The 17090-nt window shown below is 41.5% G+C and overlaps 2 protein-coding genes across 4 annotated transcripts in view; one reads left to right on the top strand and one right to left on the bottom strand.

Moving 5' to 3' along the window:
• Nucleotides 1-1744: 1744 nt before the first annotated feature.
• Nucleotides 1745-6355, bottom strand: LOC139009396 (NADH dehydrogenase [ubiquinone] 1 beta subcomplex subunit 1). The gene is made up of 3 exons (XM_070413697.1): nucleotides 6247-6355; nucleotides 3023-3167; nucleotides 1745-1855 (listed from the first exon to the last, which is right to left on the bottom strand). The coding sequence occupies exons 1-3, from the start codon at nucleotides 6338-6340 to the stop codon at nucleotides 1819-1821; spliced, it is 276 nt and encodes a 91-aa protein (XP_070269798.1). The 5' UTR covers nucleotides 6341-6355; the 3' UTR covers nucleotides 1745-1818.
• A 235-nt stretch (nucleotides 6356-6590) lies between these two features.
• Nucleotides 6591-17090, top strand: part of LOC139009380 (cleavage and polyadenylation specificity factor subunit 2) — a 28786-nt gene continuing 18286 nt past the window's right edge. For 2 of the 3 annotated variants that reach the window (XM_070413677.1, XM_070413669.1), the window contains exons 1-8: nucleotides 6652-6733; nucleotides 10423-10484; nucleotides 12133-12315; nucleotides 12683-12842; nucleotides 12921-13026; nucleotides 14290-14419; nucleotides 15286-15401; nucleotides 16536-16723. In XM_070413677.1, the coding sequence (XP_070269778.1) occupies nucleotides 12167-12315; nucleotides 12683-12842; nucleotides 12921-13026; nucleotides 14290-14419; nucleotides 15286-15401; nucleotides 16536-16723 (849 nt within the window). In that variant the 5' untranslated portion in view covers nucleotides 6652-6733; nucleotides 10423-10484; nucleotides 12133-12166. Of the gene's footprint in view, nucleotides 6734-10422; nucleotides 10485-12132; nucleotides 12316-12682; nucleotides 12843-12920; nucleotides 13027-14289; nucleotides 14420-15285; nucleotides 15402-16535; nucleotides 16724-17090 lie in introns of all 3 variants that reach the window. The other variant, XM_070413686.1, reaches the window with a different exon arrangement.

Here is a 17090-nt window from a genome sequence, read left to right as displayed (position 1 = left end):
GAGACAAAACCTAGAGACAGAACCTAGCGAGAGAACCTGGCAAAAGATCCTGGACAGAACCTGGCTACAGAACTTGGCAGGAGAACCTGGAGAAGCTGGATGGAGAACCTAGCGAGAGAACATGGCACCAGAACTTGGCTACAGAACCGCTGGTGGGAGAACCTTGCTATGCTGATCAACTGACATAGCCTCCATGTCATTCCTTCTTTGCCGACTCCGTCCACACCTTTGGGGACCCCTGGACCTGCTGGGGCTGGACCCCAACAAAAATGTAATTAATTAATTAACTAATTAATAGCATGAATTTTACTATACTTTTACTTGAAGTTGGGTGGGACTAGCTGGGCTCAGGTCCAGAAGGAAATCTTGCTGTTAGAATTGCTTTGGGACCAGCACAAACTTGAGACTTGGAGATGCTCTGTTGAGACTCTTGTGGTTGTCACCTGTATTATTACAGGTGCCTCTTAACCAGTCTCCCTGATGTCAGTTCCACTTCATATCCATCTACCAACTATGTTATTATCTTTCTAAAATACAACCCCCAGTTCCTTTGCATGGCTCATAAGGTTCCTCCCAATACAACTTACATCCTTCACTCCAGCCTTAGTCCTTACCACCGCCCGTTAGCTCCTCTCTGGGACAGCAGAGAGATGGCTTTCCCAAACAAGCCAGCCCCTTTGTGTCAACCTGCCTCATGTCTTAAAATCTTCTCTGCCTAGAATGTTTTCTCTCTCTCTTCTCTGACAGGTAAGAATCCACTGATGTACTAGTAAATTTGGTCGTCTAAAAATTAAAAAAAAAAAAAAAATACTGTACCTTTTAAACTGGCATTTTGTTACTAAAAACCAAATAGCTTAGAAATTTTAACATTTATGTGTCAATTTGTATATTGAGTTCCGACAAGAATCAGTGATAATCAGGGTGCATTATTTCATTGTAATTTTACATCTATACTCAATCTGAAACTAATTTCTCAGGAAAAGGTAGTTGAACATGAACAGGTGACATATATATCCACTCATGAAACCATCACCACAATCAAGAACACTAACATACAGTACTATACCCCAGTTTCCATGTGTCACTTTGTCATTCTTCCTTCCAACCCCTTTCTGCTCTGGATTAGTTTGCAGTTTCTAACGTGTTATACACATGAAATCATTCAGTGTGTGTGCTCTTTTTGTTTGGCTTCTTTTATTCAGGATAATGAACCTGAAATTCATCTCTGCTGTATCAATAGATCATTTCTTTTTATTGCAAATAAAATCTTAGCATTCTCCTATTAAAGCTCCTTTGAAGCACATGGTTTGAAAATAATTTTCTGAAAATATCTGAGGAAAAAATTGGTTACATGAATATTACTGTGATCTAAATTAAGTAACAGAAAATTAAATGCTAGTTGTAAAGTTAACATCAATGTACACAAGACACTAATTATTTAGAAAGCTAGTGTACCTGTTACTTGAAATGTGAAAGATCACTTCAACATTAAAAGACCACATTCTGCCCTAACTGGTTTGGCTCGGTGGATAGAGCGTCGGCCTGCAGACTGAAAGGTCCCAGGTTCGATTCCGGTCAAGGGCATGTACCTTGGTTGCGGGCACATCCCCAGTAGGAGATGTGCAAGAGGTTGCTGATTGATGTTTCTCTCACATTGATGTTTCTAACTCTCTATCCCTCTCCCTTCCTCTCTGTAAAAAATCAATAAAATTTATAAAAAATAAAATTAAAGAAAAGGACCACATTCTAAATTGTTCAGTGTTTTTATTTTTCTGATAATTTAAAAAATGTGAACATTCTGTAATTCAGCCACAGCCTTTACTTCCAGGTGACTTCTTCATTGGGTCTCAATTCTCTGTGTGGAAAGAAAAATGGAAGGAAAGGAAAAAGTATTAAATAAAAACTTTTATGAGGGATAAAAGGGAAAGTCACAACAATATAAATTCAGTATTTTATACTCTATTAAATTAACCCATTTAAAAGATTTTATGTTGAGTCAACATATTCTATTCTCTCATGATTTATACCTTTACTATCTTTTCAATTATATTTTTCCCAATTAAACTGTAATTTCTTTTTTTAAAAAATGTATTTTTATTGATATCAGAGAGGAAGGGAGAGGGAGAGAGAGATAGAAACATCAATGATGAGAATCATTGATCAGCTGCCTCCTGCATGCCCCCCACTAGGGACTGAGCTCGCAACCCAGGTATATGCCCCTGACCAGAATCAAACCTGCAACCCTTCAGTCCGCAGACCAACGCTCTATCCACTAAGCCAAGCCGGCTAGGGCATAAACTGTAATTTCTTAGTCTGTCTTCATATAAAAGCTCAGTGAGTTCATTCATTGTTTCTAGACCTTTTCCAGCTCATTTTCTCTTTCTTGAAATCCTTGACTGTGAACCTCCTCTGCAGTGACTGCGACTGCTGCTCAGTTCTTGCCCTCTGAGCTTCCTCCTACCCAGCTGCACATGCAGGGGCAGACTCCCTATCTTGTCATCTCAAACTCCCTGCTGCCAGGGGAGCCATTTCCAGACACAGTGGAACCAGGCGGCTACCAGCCGCCATCTGGTCACTCAATCGCCATGTCTAAAGCTCTCAGGGCGTGCTGCCGAGAACAGATCACCAAGCCAGTCAGCACCATTTATTTCAGCTACACCCTGACTCAAGTAAGATGGTATGTCATCATACATGTGAAAGCTGTATATAAAGTAGGCTTTGGGGGGCTGGTTCAATTTCAAGCAGTGTTTCCATATTAAAAAGTACCCCGAATTCCAAAAAAGGGGGATTTTTCAAAAATCTGAAATAGTCTATTCATAAGCTGAAGACCTGTTTACATTCCAAATGTAATCATACCGTCTTATGCAATCATTAAACAACAAACAAGACTACAAAATAATATCACTTAGATCTAAGTCCTTGGGGGACGGGGATTACCCCTTCTGTTTGTTTTTGTCGTTTATGATATTAAGAATACTTCCAAAAGCTGGCTAATTGTTGGTTTAAAAATGCCCAAACTCACCTTTTAAATAACAAACTCTTGTTCCGGAAGGCAGTTAGCTTTTCATCACTCTTTCTGTCTAGATAACATCCAATGACAAATCCCATAGGGACAAGTATATGTACCCAGTGGTCACGCACAAGCTGAATTAAACTCATCCTGAATGCTAAAAAAAATGAAAAAAAAATAAAAAATTCAGAAATATAACTGACTTTGAAATATCTTTTAAATTGCATCTGAAACAGGAGATAGTCCTGAATATAGGAATAGATATTAAAAGCATAAGCCTCTTGCCCTAGTCGGTGTGGCTTAGCGGATAGACGATAGAGTGTCGGCCTGCGGACTGAGGGTTCCTGCTTGATTCCGGTTAAGGGCACGTACCTTGGTTGAAGGCTCCTCCCTGGCCCGGGCCCTGGTCGGGCTCATGCAGGAGGCAACCAATCGATGTGTTTCTCTCACATAGATGTTTCTCTCTGTCTTTCCCTCTCTCTTCCACTTTCTCTAAGAATCAATGGAAAAATATCCTCTGGTGAGAATTAAAAAAAAAAAAAGCATAAGCCTCTTTAAAATTGCTTGGCATCAGAATGTAGTATACTACTTAAAATCTACTTGATAAAGATTATATAGATGACAATGATTAGCATAGAAACTGCAATGCACTAAAGTCAATTTATTAACTTTTTCCCTGTTTTCATCAGTGATCTGACGATATAATGCAGAGAAATGGAGAGTATAAATTCTATCTGCAAAAGCCTGGACAGTGTTGCTCAGTGGTTGAGTATCAACCTATAAACCAGGAGTCACTGTTCGCTTCCCCGTCAGGGAACATACCATCAGCATAACTACTATATACTGTTTGTATTTCACCACCAACAGAAAAGTACTTGGGGACTCTCAGCCCATGACCACCTGTGGCCTATCAGCCACTTACTATTGGCATTCTTCCAACATGGCCAGACGCTACTTTTGTCTGGCTCTACTCTGAGCAGATGTGACCATACAAGCCCTGAGGTTCTTGCTGAATAAACGTCTTATGAGAGTCCAGGTAAAGACAGTGGTACTGATAGATAAAAGAATTCTGTACATTTAAAATCCAGAGTTGGATTCAACCACCTCGAAGGAAACCCGAATCCATCCCCAAGAAGCAAATGGCAAATCTTAGTCCCAGAGGTATTTCATATTACAATTGTAAAATCTACAATTTAATAGGCTTTGGGAGCAGTGGCACTGAACATACTTTTCCTGTGTATTTCGCTGCGAGTGGGTGACCAGGGAAGACAAAGATTTATGGGCATAAAACTGAGCTAGGATGATTTCTTGGAGAATGGACAGGAGAGGGAGCATGGACAGGCTTTCCAGCTCTTGGTCATGGGCCCAAGGCCATACGGGATGGGTAAAGGAGAGGGAGGGCCTGGGACAGGCTCCAATGAGACAAGCCTGGGTTTGGATGAAGAGGGACATCGCCTGGGTGCCCATGAGGGCACTGTACACACTGGGGTGGGAAAAAGTAAGTTTACAGTTGTGAGTGCAAAACAAATTTTGTTCTTGCATTATTATTTTCTAAATTATTGCATTATTTTCAGTAATATATACTGAAGAATACTGCATTATGAACAACTGTCAACCTAGTTTGGACACCCTGTATTAGTGTCTTCTTTATATGAAAACTCTTAAGAAACATTTTGCTCTTACTTCCGAACTGGGAGTAGCTGTGGTATCCCTGGGAAAAACAACAACAAACAAAACGAGTTGGTTTTTATCTTATGGACTCAAGGAATCATATAACAGATCAAGCTGTTTTGCCTACCTCTAGAAAGAGCTGATTTAGCAGTCTCTGTGAGGCTCTTTTTTTAAAAAAAATATTTTTATTGATTTCAGAGAGGAAAGAAAAGGAAGAGCGAGAGAAACATCAATAATGAATGGGAATCATTGATTGGCCGCCTCCTGTACGCTCCCTTCTGGAGACCGAGCCCGCAAACCGGGCATGTGCCCTTGACCGGAATCGAACCCGGGATCCTTGAGTCTGCAGGCCCACACTCCATCCACTGAGCCAAACCAGCCAAGCTGTAAGGCACTGTTCTTTTTTTTTTTTTTTAATTTCTTTATTGATTAAGTTATTACATATGTGTCCTTAATCTCACATTACCCCCCGCAAGGCACTGTTCTTAATGCTTTTTCTAATCACAACTCAAGTAATCCTCACAGCACTATACAAGTTTTCATTAATAAAGGCCCCCAGTGCAGTCGACACTTTTTTTTTTCAGATGAGGAAATCCAGGGTTAATTGATTTGTCAGAGGTCACAGATGCGGCAAGTGGCAGAGCTGGGATTAATGGGCAGCCTGCCTCCTGGAGCCAAGCTCTTTATTTGTGCTTCCTGTCTCTTACAGGAAGCACAGAGGTAAATAGTTATATAATTCTTCACTTCCTCTTATGTTCCCTAACTACATATTATTTTTTCTTCGACCCAATTTTCCCCGCTTACCTTCTAAAAATAAAACTATCTGGTGTGAATTTTTGCATGTCACTCCGAATTCACGTTGGAAAAATAAAGATGGATATATATATATATATATACACACACACACACACACACACACACACACACACACATATATATATATTTCTACTTTCTAACTGTTCCCCACAGCATTTTATATGTATTGATCAAAAAGTGTCAACTAAGCTGACGATAAAGAGCGCTGCATGCATGGAGAATCTGAGCTCCTTGAAGTCACCTGTCTTAATGACACATACGCCCAAGAAACTCAGCACAGAGTAAATATTCCATTTTTTAAAAGTGCACATGGTCGGCTCGAGGGTTTGAGATTTACAAGAGGGAGAGCGGGGTTAGCTTCCCATGGCGAGTGGCGAGGAAGGCAGACCCGGGACCGGGGACGCATGAGGGGCTCCCTCCAGGCTGCAGCCCAGCATCGCGTCCCCGCCGCTTTCCTCCCGGGACGGCCGGGCGGACCCCGCGTGACCAACAACACGTGCCCCAGGGATGACAGTCTCCGAGTCCCCTTCCCAAGAGCCGCGAGACGGCCTGGGCCCAGCACCTCCCTTTCCCATCTCGCCTCCTCTGATCTGAAGCCCGGGGAGGCCGGGCCGCTCCAGCCCCGGGGAGACCCGGGGAGACCCAGACTACAACCCCCCCGCCCCCCCACTCCATCGCCGAGGGCTTTCCCAGGGGCGCACCCTGGCTGCCTGCACAACGGAAGCCCGCGGTATCGACCCCGGACCCACCTGCGGCCTCGGTGCCAGCCCGACCCCAAGACCAAGGGCAGCGGCGAGTCCAGCCTCCAGCGCCGGCGGAAGCCGCGGCCTTGGGACACGCCATTCGCAGCGCCCCCTCCAAGACGGGGGGGGGGCACCGCATACCATACCTTTTTTCCTTTCAATACTCCACTCTCCTCATATTTATGTTAGCTTTGACATATTAAACATTATTGCAAGAGTAACACCTAGGCCTCAGGAGGCGAGACTTGGGGTGAGGGCCGTCTCTTTCCTACATTCCGTCCCCGGCCCTCCCCGGCAGATGGTATCGCCCCAGGTCTCGCCCCGCCTACGCGGTCCGACTCCAATTTCAAGATGGCGGCCGCCATGGCGGAGCTTCTGCGGCCCGGCCGTTACGGCTGCTGCTGAGCGGGCGTCAGCTTTCCACGCTCTCGAACCTGGATTCAGCGAGGGGTTGGGAAGGGCAGTGGACGGCGTTGGGGGGAGGACGGACGAGGCAAGTGCGGGCGAGGAAAGGAGTGAGCCTCGGGATGGGGGAGGGGGCGTCCTGGGCGGCGGGGAGTCTGCGCCCACCCAGTCTCCGCCGGGACGGGCTCCGGGGGTTTCGGATACGACTTTCCGGCTCGATCTTGGCCCAAGTGCTCAGCGAGGGAAGAAGAAGTGATATCTCCGAGGGTCTGGAGCTCCCGGGCTTTGGCGGCCGTCCGTCCGATTCCCCCCTTCGCTCCCCCCCCACCCCCCCACCTCCGGCTGCTTCCCTGCGCCGTGCAGATCGCGGGGCTGGAGGCGTTCATGCGACGCCCGCCTTGGCTCCCGAGCCTCGTGGCTGCTCTGTTCTCCGCCTCCCCCTCGGTCTCGGGGTGAGAGAGCAGGAGGCTGCTAAGCACTGGGAATGAAGCAGGCATCCTTTTTGGTGAAGGGGGGCTCGGCCCTCCGAGTCTCCCGCTCCCCGGCCGCCTTCCATCTATTTTACAGGCTCCTAAGCCAGCAGGAGGTCACGCTAGCCATACCCCTGGCGAGGCTGAGCTCCTGTGACCTGGCGGACCTGAGTTATCAATTGCCCATCTCCTTATTTTTAAAAATTCACACCCGCGCTGATCCTGTTAGGAAATCACTGCTCTTCTGGAAGTGACCCGGAAGAGACTCCGCATTCCGCTCAGGGGCCAACCAGGACCCCTTCCTGTTCCCTTGCATTTTGCAGAATTCCTCTTGGTTGTCATCGACATGCAGGGTCATTATTGAGAGAGAGAGAGAGAGGGAGAGAGAGGAGAACTGATGGACAATTGCAATGAAACACTGTCCAGACGGCGTTTATGATGTGGCTAGCGTTCATTCCCAGCCTCAGTGCACATTTATGTTGCTTTGAGTGCCGCGCTTGGTATTGGCGATACCTTTACTCCTGGTGCATTCAGTATCCATTCAACAAGTATTTTTTGTCCCCAGTTTGTGCTAGGTGAAAGTAACTACCTGAGGACACCAAAAAAGCTTTTTAAGGAGTACATATTTGAGCTGGGTCCTGCAGGGTCAAAAGGAATTTACTAGATTCAAGAGAAGGTCATTCCTGCATGGAGGACTGGAATGCAAAGATTTGAGATGTGACTCAATAGTTAGGAAGCCTCGGAATGCTTTGCACAAGGAAGGGGCATGAGTATATTTGTTCTTTTTAAAAGATGGCAGCTGTGTTATGGAGGATCAGCTTGGAACAGGAAAACTAGATGAGAGAAAATTGCAGTCATTCAGGTAAGATAATGAGTGCCTCAGTTGGGGTAGGAGAGTTGAAGGACGTCATTTCTGAAATGTCAAATAGGATTCACCTGGTGGCAGCCCATTTGGTGGTAAGAGGGTGACTCCAGAGTTTTTAGTCTGGGAGGCTAAGTGGTTGGTGATACCATTAAAACCAAGCCTAAGACATGGACATGAAAATGGAGCGGTGCCAACCTGCACTGTAGGGGTGGGAGAACACAGGCTCTGCATTCGGAAGCAGTGATTTGAGAGTCTAGATCTGTGCTATTAACAGTAACCAGGAGCCACATCTTGAAATTGTAATTAGATCAAATTGAAATGTGTTGTAAATATGAAATACACACTGGATTTCAAAGACTTAATACAAAATTAAAATATCATTAATAATTTAGTAATGATTACATGTTGAAATATTATATACGTATTGGATTAAATCAGCAGTTCTCAACCTGTGGGTCTCGACCCCTTTGACCCCTTTTAACTCCTGCATTGAAAGGCTTTGGGGGTTGAACGACTCTTTCACAGGGGTCGCCTAAGATCATCGGAAAACACATAGATAATTACATATTGTTTTTGTGATTGATCACTATGCTTTAATTATGTTCAATTTGTGACAATGAAATTGGGGGTCACCACAACATGAGGAACTGTATTAAAGGGTCGCGGCATTAGGAAGGTTGAGAACCACTGGATTAAATAAAAGTATATTAAAATTAATTCCACCTGTGAAACTTTTCAGCATGGTTCTGAAAAAACTTGAAATTACATTTGTGGCTTGCATTATATTTTTGCTGGGCTAACCTGTGGTAGTCTGGACTAATGAGAGAGGAATTAGTATGGAAGTGGAATTTGAGCTGGGTCTTGAGATGGTGAATAGTGATGTCAAGGCAACTGCTGGCACCCTCCATTGCCAGTGAAGGCATTCAGATTTCTGTGTTGTTTTTTCCTTCAAGCAGTAGGAAGCCTGCCTAGATTTCTGAGCAGGGGATAATGTGTGCAGGGGTGTTTCTAAAGACTAATCTGGCTGGAATGTTTAAGTTGAGATAAGGGCAGAAAGCCTGGAGGCTAGGAAACAGAAACCCTGCGTTAAGGTACTGACAGTGGGAATAGAAAGAATGACTTATGTGCAAGGCATTCTGAGGGAAAACTAACCAGAAGTTGGTAACAGACTGTTCAAAAAGAAGTAGAAAAAGGAATTAAACATGTAGAGTTACAAGTGTTGGTTACTTAGATAATGATGAATTCATGTCTTAGACTTAAGAAAGTACTAGAGGCCCAGTGCATGAGTTCGTGCATGGTTGGGGTCTCTCAACCTGGCGATCAGGGCCAATCGGGGCCTGTCGGCCAGGGGGAGGGACTGCGGGAGGTTGGCTATGGGAGGGCACTGACCCCCAGGGGGCAGCTCCTGCATTGAGCATCTGCCCCCTGGGTGGTCAGTGCACATCATAGCAACTGGTCATTTGGTCAACTGGTCTTAACCGTCTCTTAAGCTTTTATATATATAGATTTTTGGGGCTAAAGAAATATAGCCTCAAAAAAGAACCAATAAAGTTGAAAGGATGAAGTAGCCTGCTAAATATTCCCTCTTTTTATCTCTCAACTTTCTGTACCTTCTTATCAATCATATACATCAGCCAATATCCCTAAAATAAAGTTACCTGGGTCATGTCATCTTCCTACTTGACAATGGATCTTAAAATGTTTCTCTGTTGCCTATAGAACTAGGTCCAAAGTTTCCCAGGCCTTTCACTATCTGGCCCTTTTCTATTCAGATGCCAGCTAGTTTCTTCACTGGTAGCCTGTAATTTTTTTTGTTTTGTGCCTTTGATCATGTTACTGTTTTGTATACTTTTTCTCTTTGTCTCTTTCTACCCAGGTCCTACCAATCCTTAATGAATAACTTAAGATTCCACCTTTTTTATGATTTTCAATAACATAAGCTAATGTCAATTTAAAAAATCTTATTTCCTAAACTGCATATTTCAGCCCTTAATTATAACTAATTTGGTATATTATTACTTTTGTTTTTTATTATGTCTTTTATTATCTTATCCCTGTTGGTTTTATGTCAGCTTAAGCTTCCTAAAATTATGACAGGTTTCTTTTTTTAAAATTGATTTTCTAGAGGGAGGGAGGAAGGGAGAGAGTGAAAGAGAGAAACATTGATGTGAGAGAGGCACATTGATTCGTTGCCTCCTGTCCCGTGCCCCGACTGGGATAGAACCTGCAACCTCCTGGTGCACTCGATGATGCTCCAACTAATTGAGCCACACCGGCCAGGCATGACAAATTTCTTTTTTTGAAAAAAGATCATATATCATACTGTTTGTTGCTGCTCACAGTTTTTATCGTAGGGCAAGACATAGAAATTAAACATCATAATTAAAACTAAAGTAAGTCATTATGCCACATTCATTAGTCTCCTATTTCTTTATATTTTAGATTTTTAAAGAGCTCTTTCTTTGAATTCATGGTGTTTCATCGTACATAGGACTGAGATATCAGTAAGTAATGAATGTCTAATAAAGATCTAGCTTTATTATATTCCGAGAATTTGTAATAAAAATACTTTTCGTGTGGTGAAATCAGGGTCTGTCTGCAGAAACGTTTACCATGAACTCATTCAGTTCTGTCTGCAAGGGACTTTGTGTTTTCACGTCATGATGGGAGGAAAGTGGGAGGCCAGGTGGATTTGAGATGAGTTTCTCCTCGGCGGTTAACAGATCGTCGTGCGTGTGTTACCTGCTGTTGCATTGGCTCCAGCTCCTCGTGACTATAAATGAGTGGTGTCCACAGTGTTCTGCTCAGCTCCTGCAGACGCACGCCTGTGGCTTCTCTGGGGTCAGCCCATCTCATATTAGTTTCCTCTTTTCCTGCTGCTTTCTATTTTTCCCAGTAGATTGCCACTTTCAAAGAGCCCTGCCTTCTCATGATGGATGTGAAGTAGGTCAGCCTTAGTTTTGTCATTTTTTTTGGCCTCCAGTGATGTTTCAGGCTTAACTTGTTCTAAAGCCTACTTGTTCAGATGAATCAGTTTTTTCCTATTAGCTTCTTCACTACCCAACTTTCACATCTGTACATAGTAATTGGGAATATGAGGGTATGGGTGACCTTAGCCTTGGTCTCAACACACCTTTACTCTCAGTGGTTTTCGTTTTTTAATATATTTTTATTGATTTCAGAGAGGAAGGGAGAGGGAGAGAGAGAGATAGAAACATCAATAATGAGAGAGACTCATTGAATGGCTCCCTCCTGCACACCCCACATTGGGGATCAAGCCTGCAACCCAGGCATGTGCCCTGACCGGGAATCGAATGGTGACCTAGTTCATAGGTCGACACTCAACCACTGAGACACGCCAGCTGGGCAAGGCTAATTTATTTTATTTTTTAATTGATTTTTGTTTTTCAGGGGGAGAGAGAGAGAGAGAGAGAGAGAGATTAATTTGTTTCACTTATTTATGCATTCATTGTATGTGCCCTGATGAGATAAAACTCACAACCTTGGAGTATCTGGAAGACACTGACCAACTGAGCTACCTGGCCAGGGCTAAGGCTAATTTATTTTTAGGAGCTAAAATCTGGAATATTTCTGTGGAGCTTTGTTTTGCTAGTGAATGTTTTTATAACATTTGTTTAATAGCCCACGATTCTAGTTTTAGGTCCTAAATCTCAATAGATGTGTTCATGTTATATTTTCTTGAAATGTGTGTAGTAGGTGTCCCAACATAAATTCTATCTTTATGTATATATTAATATTTATGAGGAAAGGTTAATTAACTTACCCAGAACCACATAGGAGCAGATTCAAATTTGAGTCTGTCTGATTCCCATTCCACTACTTTTCATTGAATCAAACTGGGGAGCCACTGCAGTATTCATTGTAAACAATAGTGTGTAAGATGTTTGTGCTTTTAAACTTAGCAGTGATAGAAAGGGGTCTTTGACACGTTAAGCGCCCAGCCTGTTTTGTCTTCCGGACGGAAAGTGTAGTGTCAGTCACCAGTGACTGGGCGCTTAACGTGTTAAAATGTTTGTTTTTCATGTTTATGGAATTTCTGCCCACTTAGAAATTATATATAATTTTAATTTGTCTAGTGTGTATATTAGGCTGTACTTTTATGCTTAATTATACATATTTTTCTTTTGAAAGAACTGTTTGGACTGTTGCTATTGGACCAAAAAGAATGACATCTATTATCAAATTAACTACCCTCTCTGGGGTTCAAGAAGAATCTGCTCTTTGTTATCTTCTTCAAGTCGATGAATTTAGATTTTTATTGGACTGTGGCTGGGATGAGCACTTTTCTATGGATATTATCGATTCCCTGAGGAAGTAAGTTACTTTTAATATTTCTAGACTTCTAGTACATCAACTTTTCTACATTGTAATACTAATTAATGGTACATAAGGAAGACATTTGAAATCAGCTTACATGTGGTATCTACCGTTTCTTTTCTCTTTTAAATGTGTCTATACACTATATACCTAGTGTGACTTACACCATGATTTTGATATCTATACAGGACAGGGGTGGTTAGAATTAATATTTGTAGGCATCATACTTTGAGCTCTTTTACTCCAGCGTAGTCTTCAATTCAGAATGCTGAGAGGAATCTGAATTGGTGAATTAGTTTGAGTGTCCTGCCTTCATCCTTAAAACATGACTAGGGAAATGGTAATGTTGCTGGTGCTCTCCCAGGCACGTTCACCAGATTGACGCGGTGCTGCTGTCTCACCCGGATCCTCTCCACCTCGGGGCCCTCCCGTATGCGGTCGGGAAGTTGGGTCTGAACTGCGCCATCTATGCGACCATTCCTGTTTATAAAATGGGACAGATGTTCATGTATGATCTTTACCAGGTAATATAAGCAATTAAAAAAAGTTTTAACGGTTCTGCAGTGATCATTTTTAACCTTTTATTTGTGTTACCCTTTTAGTCTCGACATAATACAGAAGATTTCACTCTGTTCACGTTAGATGACGTGGATGCAGCTTTTGATAAAATACAGCAGTTGAAATTCTCTCAGATTGTGAATTTGAAAGGTAAAAAATATTTCCATCAATAAAATAATTGGACTAACGGGATTTAACTTACTGAAAAATGCAAGGGGAATTTGTAGTAAAAGCTGTAGGCACTGTGGTCTGAGGAATAGAAAATTAGCATTTTTTAATAAGAACTTTGAACCTCCCCTGAGTCATTTGGACTGGAAAATATTCCAGAGGAAATACTAACAAAATGTGAACAACTCTGGCCTTTTTGTTGTTAATCCTCACCCAAGGATTTTTTTCCTATTGATTTTTTAGAGATAGTAGGAAAGAGGGAGGGGGAGAAAGAGAGAGAGAAACATCAATGTGGGAGAGACACATCAATTTATTGCCTCCCATATATGCCCCAACTAGGGCCAGAGATCAAACCTGCAACCCAGATAAGTGCCATTGACCAGAAATCGAACCTGTGACCCTGTGGTGTGGGGGTGGAACTCTAACCACTGAGCACCACTGGCTAGGGCAACAACAAAGGCCTTTTCACCTTTAACTTGGGAAAGACTTATTCAGTGTCTACTGTGTGTAATGCACAGAGGTAGCGTGGGCAGATCCTCCTGGGAGCTCACAGGTCGAGGAGAATAAGCAGCACAGACAGCTGGCTGTAGTGACTGACGGAAATGGAATGCGATGGCAGCATAAAGGGCAAAAATGACTGCATTCTAGAATCAAGCATTAAGAAGTTTATTCTCATTAAGGCAGGAAGTTACATAGTAAGTTTATATTTACTACCTACAGAGATAATTGTATTGAAGATTTTCAGATATGAACCCTGGCATTGAAAAAATGGTGCAACAATCTTCCTGAAGATTTAGCCAGGAAGCCACAGTGGTCTCAATAGTTGTGCATTACTGAATTTTTCTATAGGATAAATTCTTTAATGAGGTTGGAATGGTCAGTTTAGAAGTTAGCAAAAATGTAAATATTTAATAATTGTGTGTACAATATAAGTAATAAAATGTATTAGCTCATACTAAGTAACTTACTAGTAATAGTAACTTTAAGTCCAATCTCTAGCCTTTTATTCATAAGCACAAATATGTCTGTAAGAATCGTAATAAAGTGACAAGAGCATTTGCTTCCATGAGGGAATGGAGTAGCCAGGGGACAGGAGAGTGAGACCTGCATTTCACTGTATGCCTTTTTACTTTTGAATTTTGTATCATTGTCTATATTACCTGTTAAAAAATAGCTTACAAATAAATAACCTCTCTGTAGGGATGTAATAGAAATCTGAGTGTTGTCATGATCTCGTTGACCTAGGAAAAGGACATGGCTTGTCTATCACACCTCTGCCGGCTGGTCATATGATAGGTGGGACCATATGGAAAATAGTCAAAGATGGAGAAGAAGAAATTGTTTATGCAGTTGACTTCAACCACAAGAGGGAGATGTAGGTATATTAAGAGAAAAGCGAATAGAAATACAATTAGCATTATTTTATACTTTGGAGGGAAAATTAGAAAACAGTTATTTTTTTAACCAGAAATCTATGGATATTTAAATGCACCAATTAGTGAATATTTTGAAAATTACTTAATTATTTGCATTGTAAGGGAAAACTATGATACTAAGATAAAAAATATATTTGAAATTTACATGTTAGTTTCCACTCTATAAAACAGATTTCTCCCTGGAGATGCTGCAAAAGAGATACATTTTTGTATATCAAACTATACTTTATATGCTCTTGACCTGCTATTTAAAGGAACTTTGTCTTTTTTTTTTGTAGAGTTAGTAATTACCATCTAATATAGTTATATTTAAAGTCAGACTCCCTTTAAAAGGAGACACAACAGTTTAATTTTAAATACTTCATTTTGTATTCATAGCATATTATATCCACTGAGCCAAACCGGTTTCGGCGGTAGCATATTATATCAATTACTAGAGGCCTGATGCACGAAATTTGAGTAGGCCTTCCTTCCCCGGCTGCCAGCACTGACTTCCCTCTGGCACCCAGGACCTGGGCTTCCCTCACAGCCACGGCTTCATCTGGAAGGTCGCCTGGAAGGACATCTGGTCTAATTAGCATATTATGCTTTTATTATTGTAAATGTCTGAGTGGTGGTACTCTGGAAGATCTTGGTTTTCCTTTTTTTTTTAATTTACAGATTTTCTTATCAGTGAGCATGTATGTATACTTTTATAGTTAGAGGAAGAAAAAGGCCTTATAAAAGACATTGCTTATTTTCAGGTAAGATTTTCAGGTTTATTTGAAATGATATAAAATATTTCTCTTCTTCAAATTTGTTATAGCCACTTAAATGGATGTTCCCTGGAAATGCTAAGCAGACCCTCCCTACTTATCACAGATTCATTTAATGCTACATATGTGCAGCCGAGGAGAAAACAGAGAGATGAGCAACTTCTGAGTATGTATTACATAAGGTCCTTTATAAAGAGCCATGGAAGTGCTTGGTAGAGTGAATTGCTGCTTATTCTGTTCTGGTTTTCATTTTTCTTGTCATAAAAGATTGTCTAACTCTAGTTATTTAAAAAAAAAAAAACAACAAACACCTATGTGACCATATCAAAACAAAAAGATGCTTTCATTGGTTTGAATTTAATTTTTGTGGAATAGGTATAAAGATTGGCTTCTCCCTGCCATTCACCATATGGCTAGCTCTCCTTGGCACTCACTGGTTTATGTAGGGAATACCAAAATATAAAGATCTTATATAAATCAATAAGAATACAACAATACTTTGCTACAGAACTAAAGATAACTTTATTTTCATGTTTTCACTATAAAAACTATGATTTATAAATAAGCCATTACTAGGCCAGGTACAAAATAAAATAAAAAAATGAGAGAGAATCATCGATCCGCTGCCTTCTGCATACCCCTCTACTGGGGATTGAGCCCGCAACCCGGGCATGTGCCCTGACTGGGAATCAAACCATGACCTCCTGGTTCATAGCTCAATGCTCAACCACTGAGCCACACTATCCAGGCTTGGATTCTACTTTTAAACATTTTTTAAACCACTGCCTTTGTCTATCTACTTAAAAAGTATAGCTCGTATACTATGTTATACTACCTAAGAATGTTTTCAATTCTTGTTTTTGCTAGAGTTGGTTTTGCTAAATATTTTCAAGCACACTTTTATCTAGAGCAAGAGAATCTATTTAAATCTGTTTATAAAGATGCTTTTGTTAGCAGAGAGAATATCTATTTTATTCTATAGGCATACATACACATATATAAAACATGTTTGTATTAGTGTAAAGTCCACATTAAGGGTTGGAAACCAGTGATTTCTAATGTCTCTGTGAAAAAAAATTGAGAGTCAATGGCATTGTTTTTCACTCTTAGAAAGATGTATTCCGAGAATAAAAAGTATTTGTAATAGCCTGAACAGAATTATTTTATTTTGTACCTGACCTGGTAATGGCTTATTTATAAATCATAGTTTTTATAGTAAAAACATGGAAATAAAGTTATCTCTAATTTTGTAGCAAAGTACTGTTGTGTTCTATAGGGATTTTACACTCTTGTTTTCTAGCAAATGTCCTGGAGACACTTCGCGGGGATGGCAACGTGTTGATCGCAGTGGACACTGCAGGCAGAGTTCTGGAACTTGCGCAGCTCCTCGACCAGATCTGGCGAACTAAAGATGCAGGACTGGGTGTCTACTCCCTGGCACTCCTGAACAATGTCAGCTATAATGTGGTGGAGTTTTCCAAGTCCCAGGTTTGTCTTTACATGATCATTTGTAATATAGTTTGCTACAGACAGCACTGTTTTAATTGCCCTTTAGATTTTATTTTTCTGTTGAAGAGGTTGTGATGATGACAATAATAATAGCTAAAAATTAACCACTTACTGTGCTTTCTGCTTTACATGTATTATTTCATTTAATCCTTATATACCCTATGAAGTAGGTTCTGTTCCCCCCCTCCGTCCTGCCCCCAGCCCCCATTTTACAGATTGGGCAAGTTGCTTCTCCTCTAGCACTTAGTATGGCCAATGGGGACAAAAATTAAACCAACCTCTTAGGCCAGTGGTAGGCAAACTGCGGCTCGGCAAACCATGGCTCGAGAGCCACATGCGGCTGTTT

Source organism: Myotis yumanensis, unplaced genomic scaffold (assembly GCF_028538775.1).
Source record: "Myotis yumanensis isolate MYYU_CA2020_CCGP unplaced genomic scaffold, mMyoYum1.0.hap1 SCAF_1, whole genome shotgun sequence".
NCBI classification, from domain to species: Eukaryota; Metazoa; Chordata; class Mammalia; order Chiroptera; family Vespertilionidae; genus Myotis; species Myotis yumanensis.
This window is presented reverse-complemented; position numbering and strand designations above follow the sequence as displayed.

Excerpts from the sequence above, each read along its gene's own strand:
- LOC139009396 (XM_070413697.1), bottom strand. The coding sequence starts at position 6,340 with ATGGCGTGTCCCAAGGCCGCGGCTTCCGCCGGCGCTGGAGGCTGGACT. Across the intron at positions 3,168-6,246 it reads GGCTGGCACCGAGGCCGCAG|CATTCAGGATGAGTTTAATT; the intron begins GTGGGTCCGGGG and ends CATTTTTTTTAG. Across the intron at positions 1,856-3,022 it reads AAGAGTTTGTTATTTAAAAG|AGAATTGAGACCCAATGAAG; the intron begins GTGAGTTTGGGC and ends CTTTCCACACAG.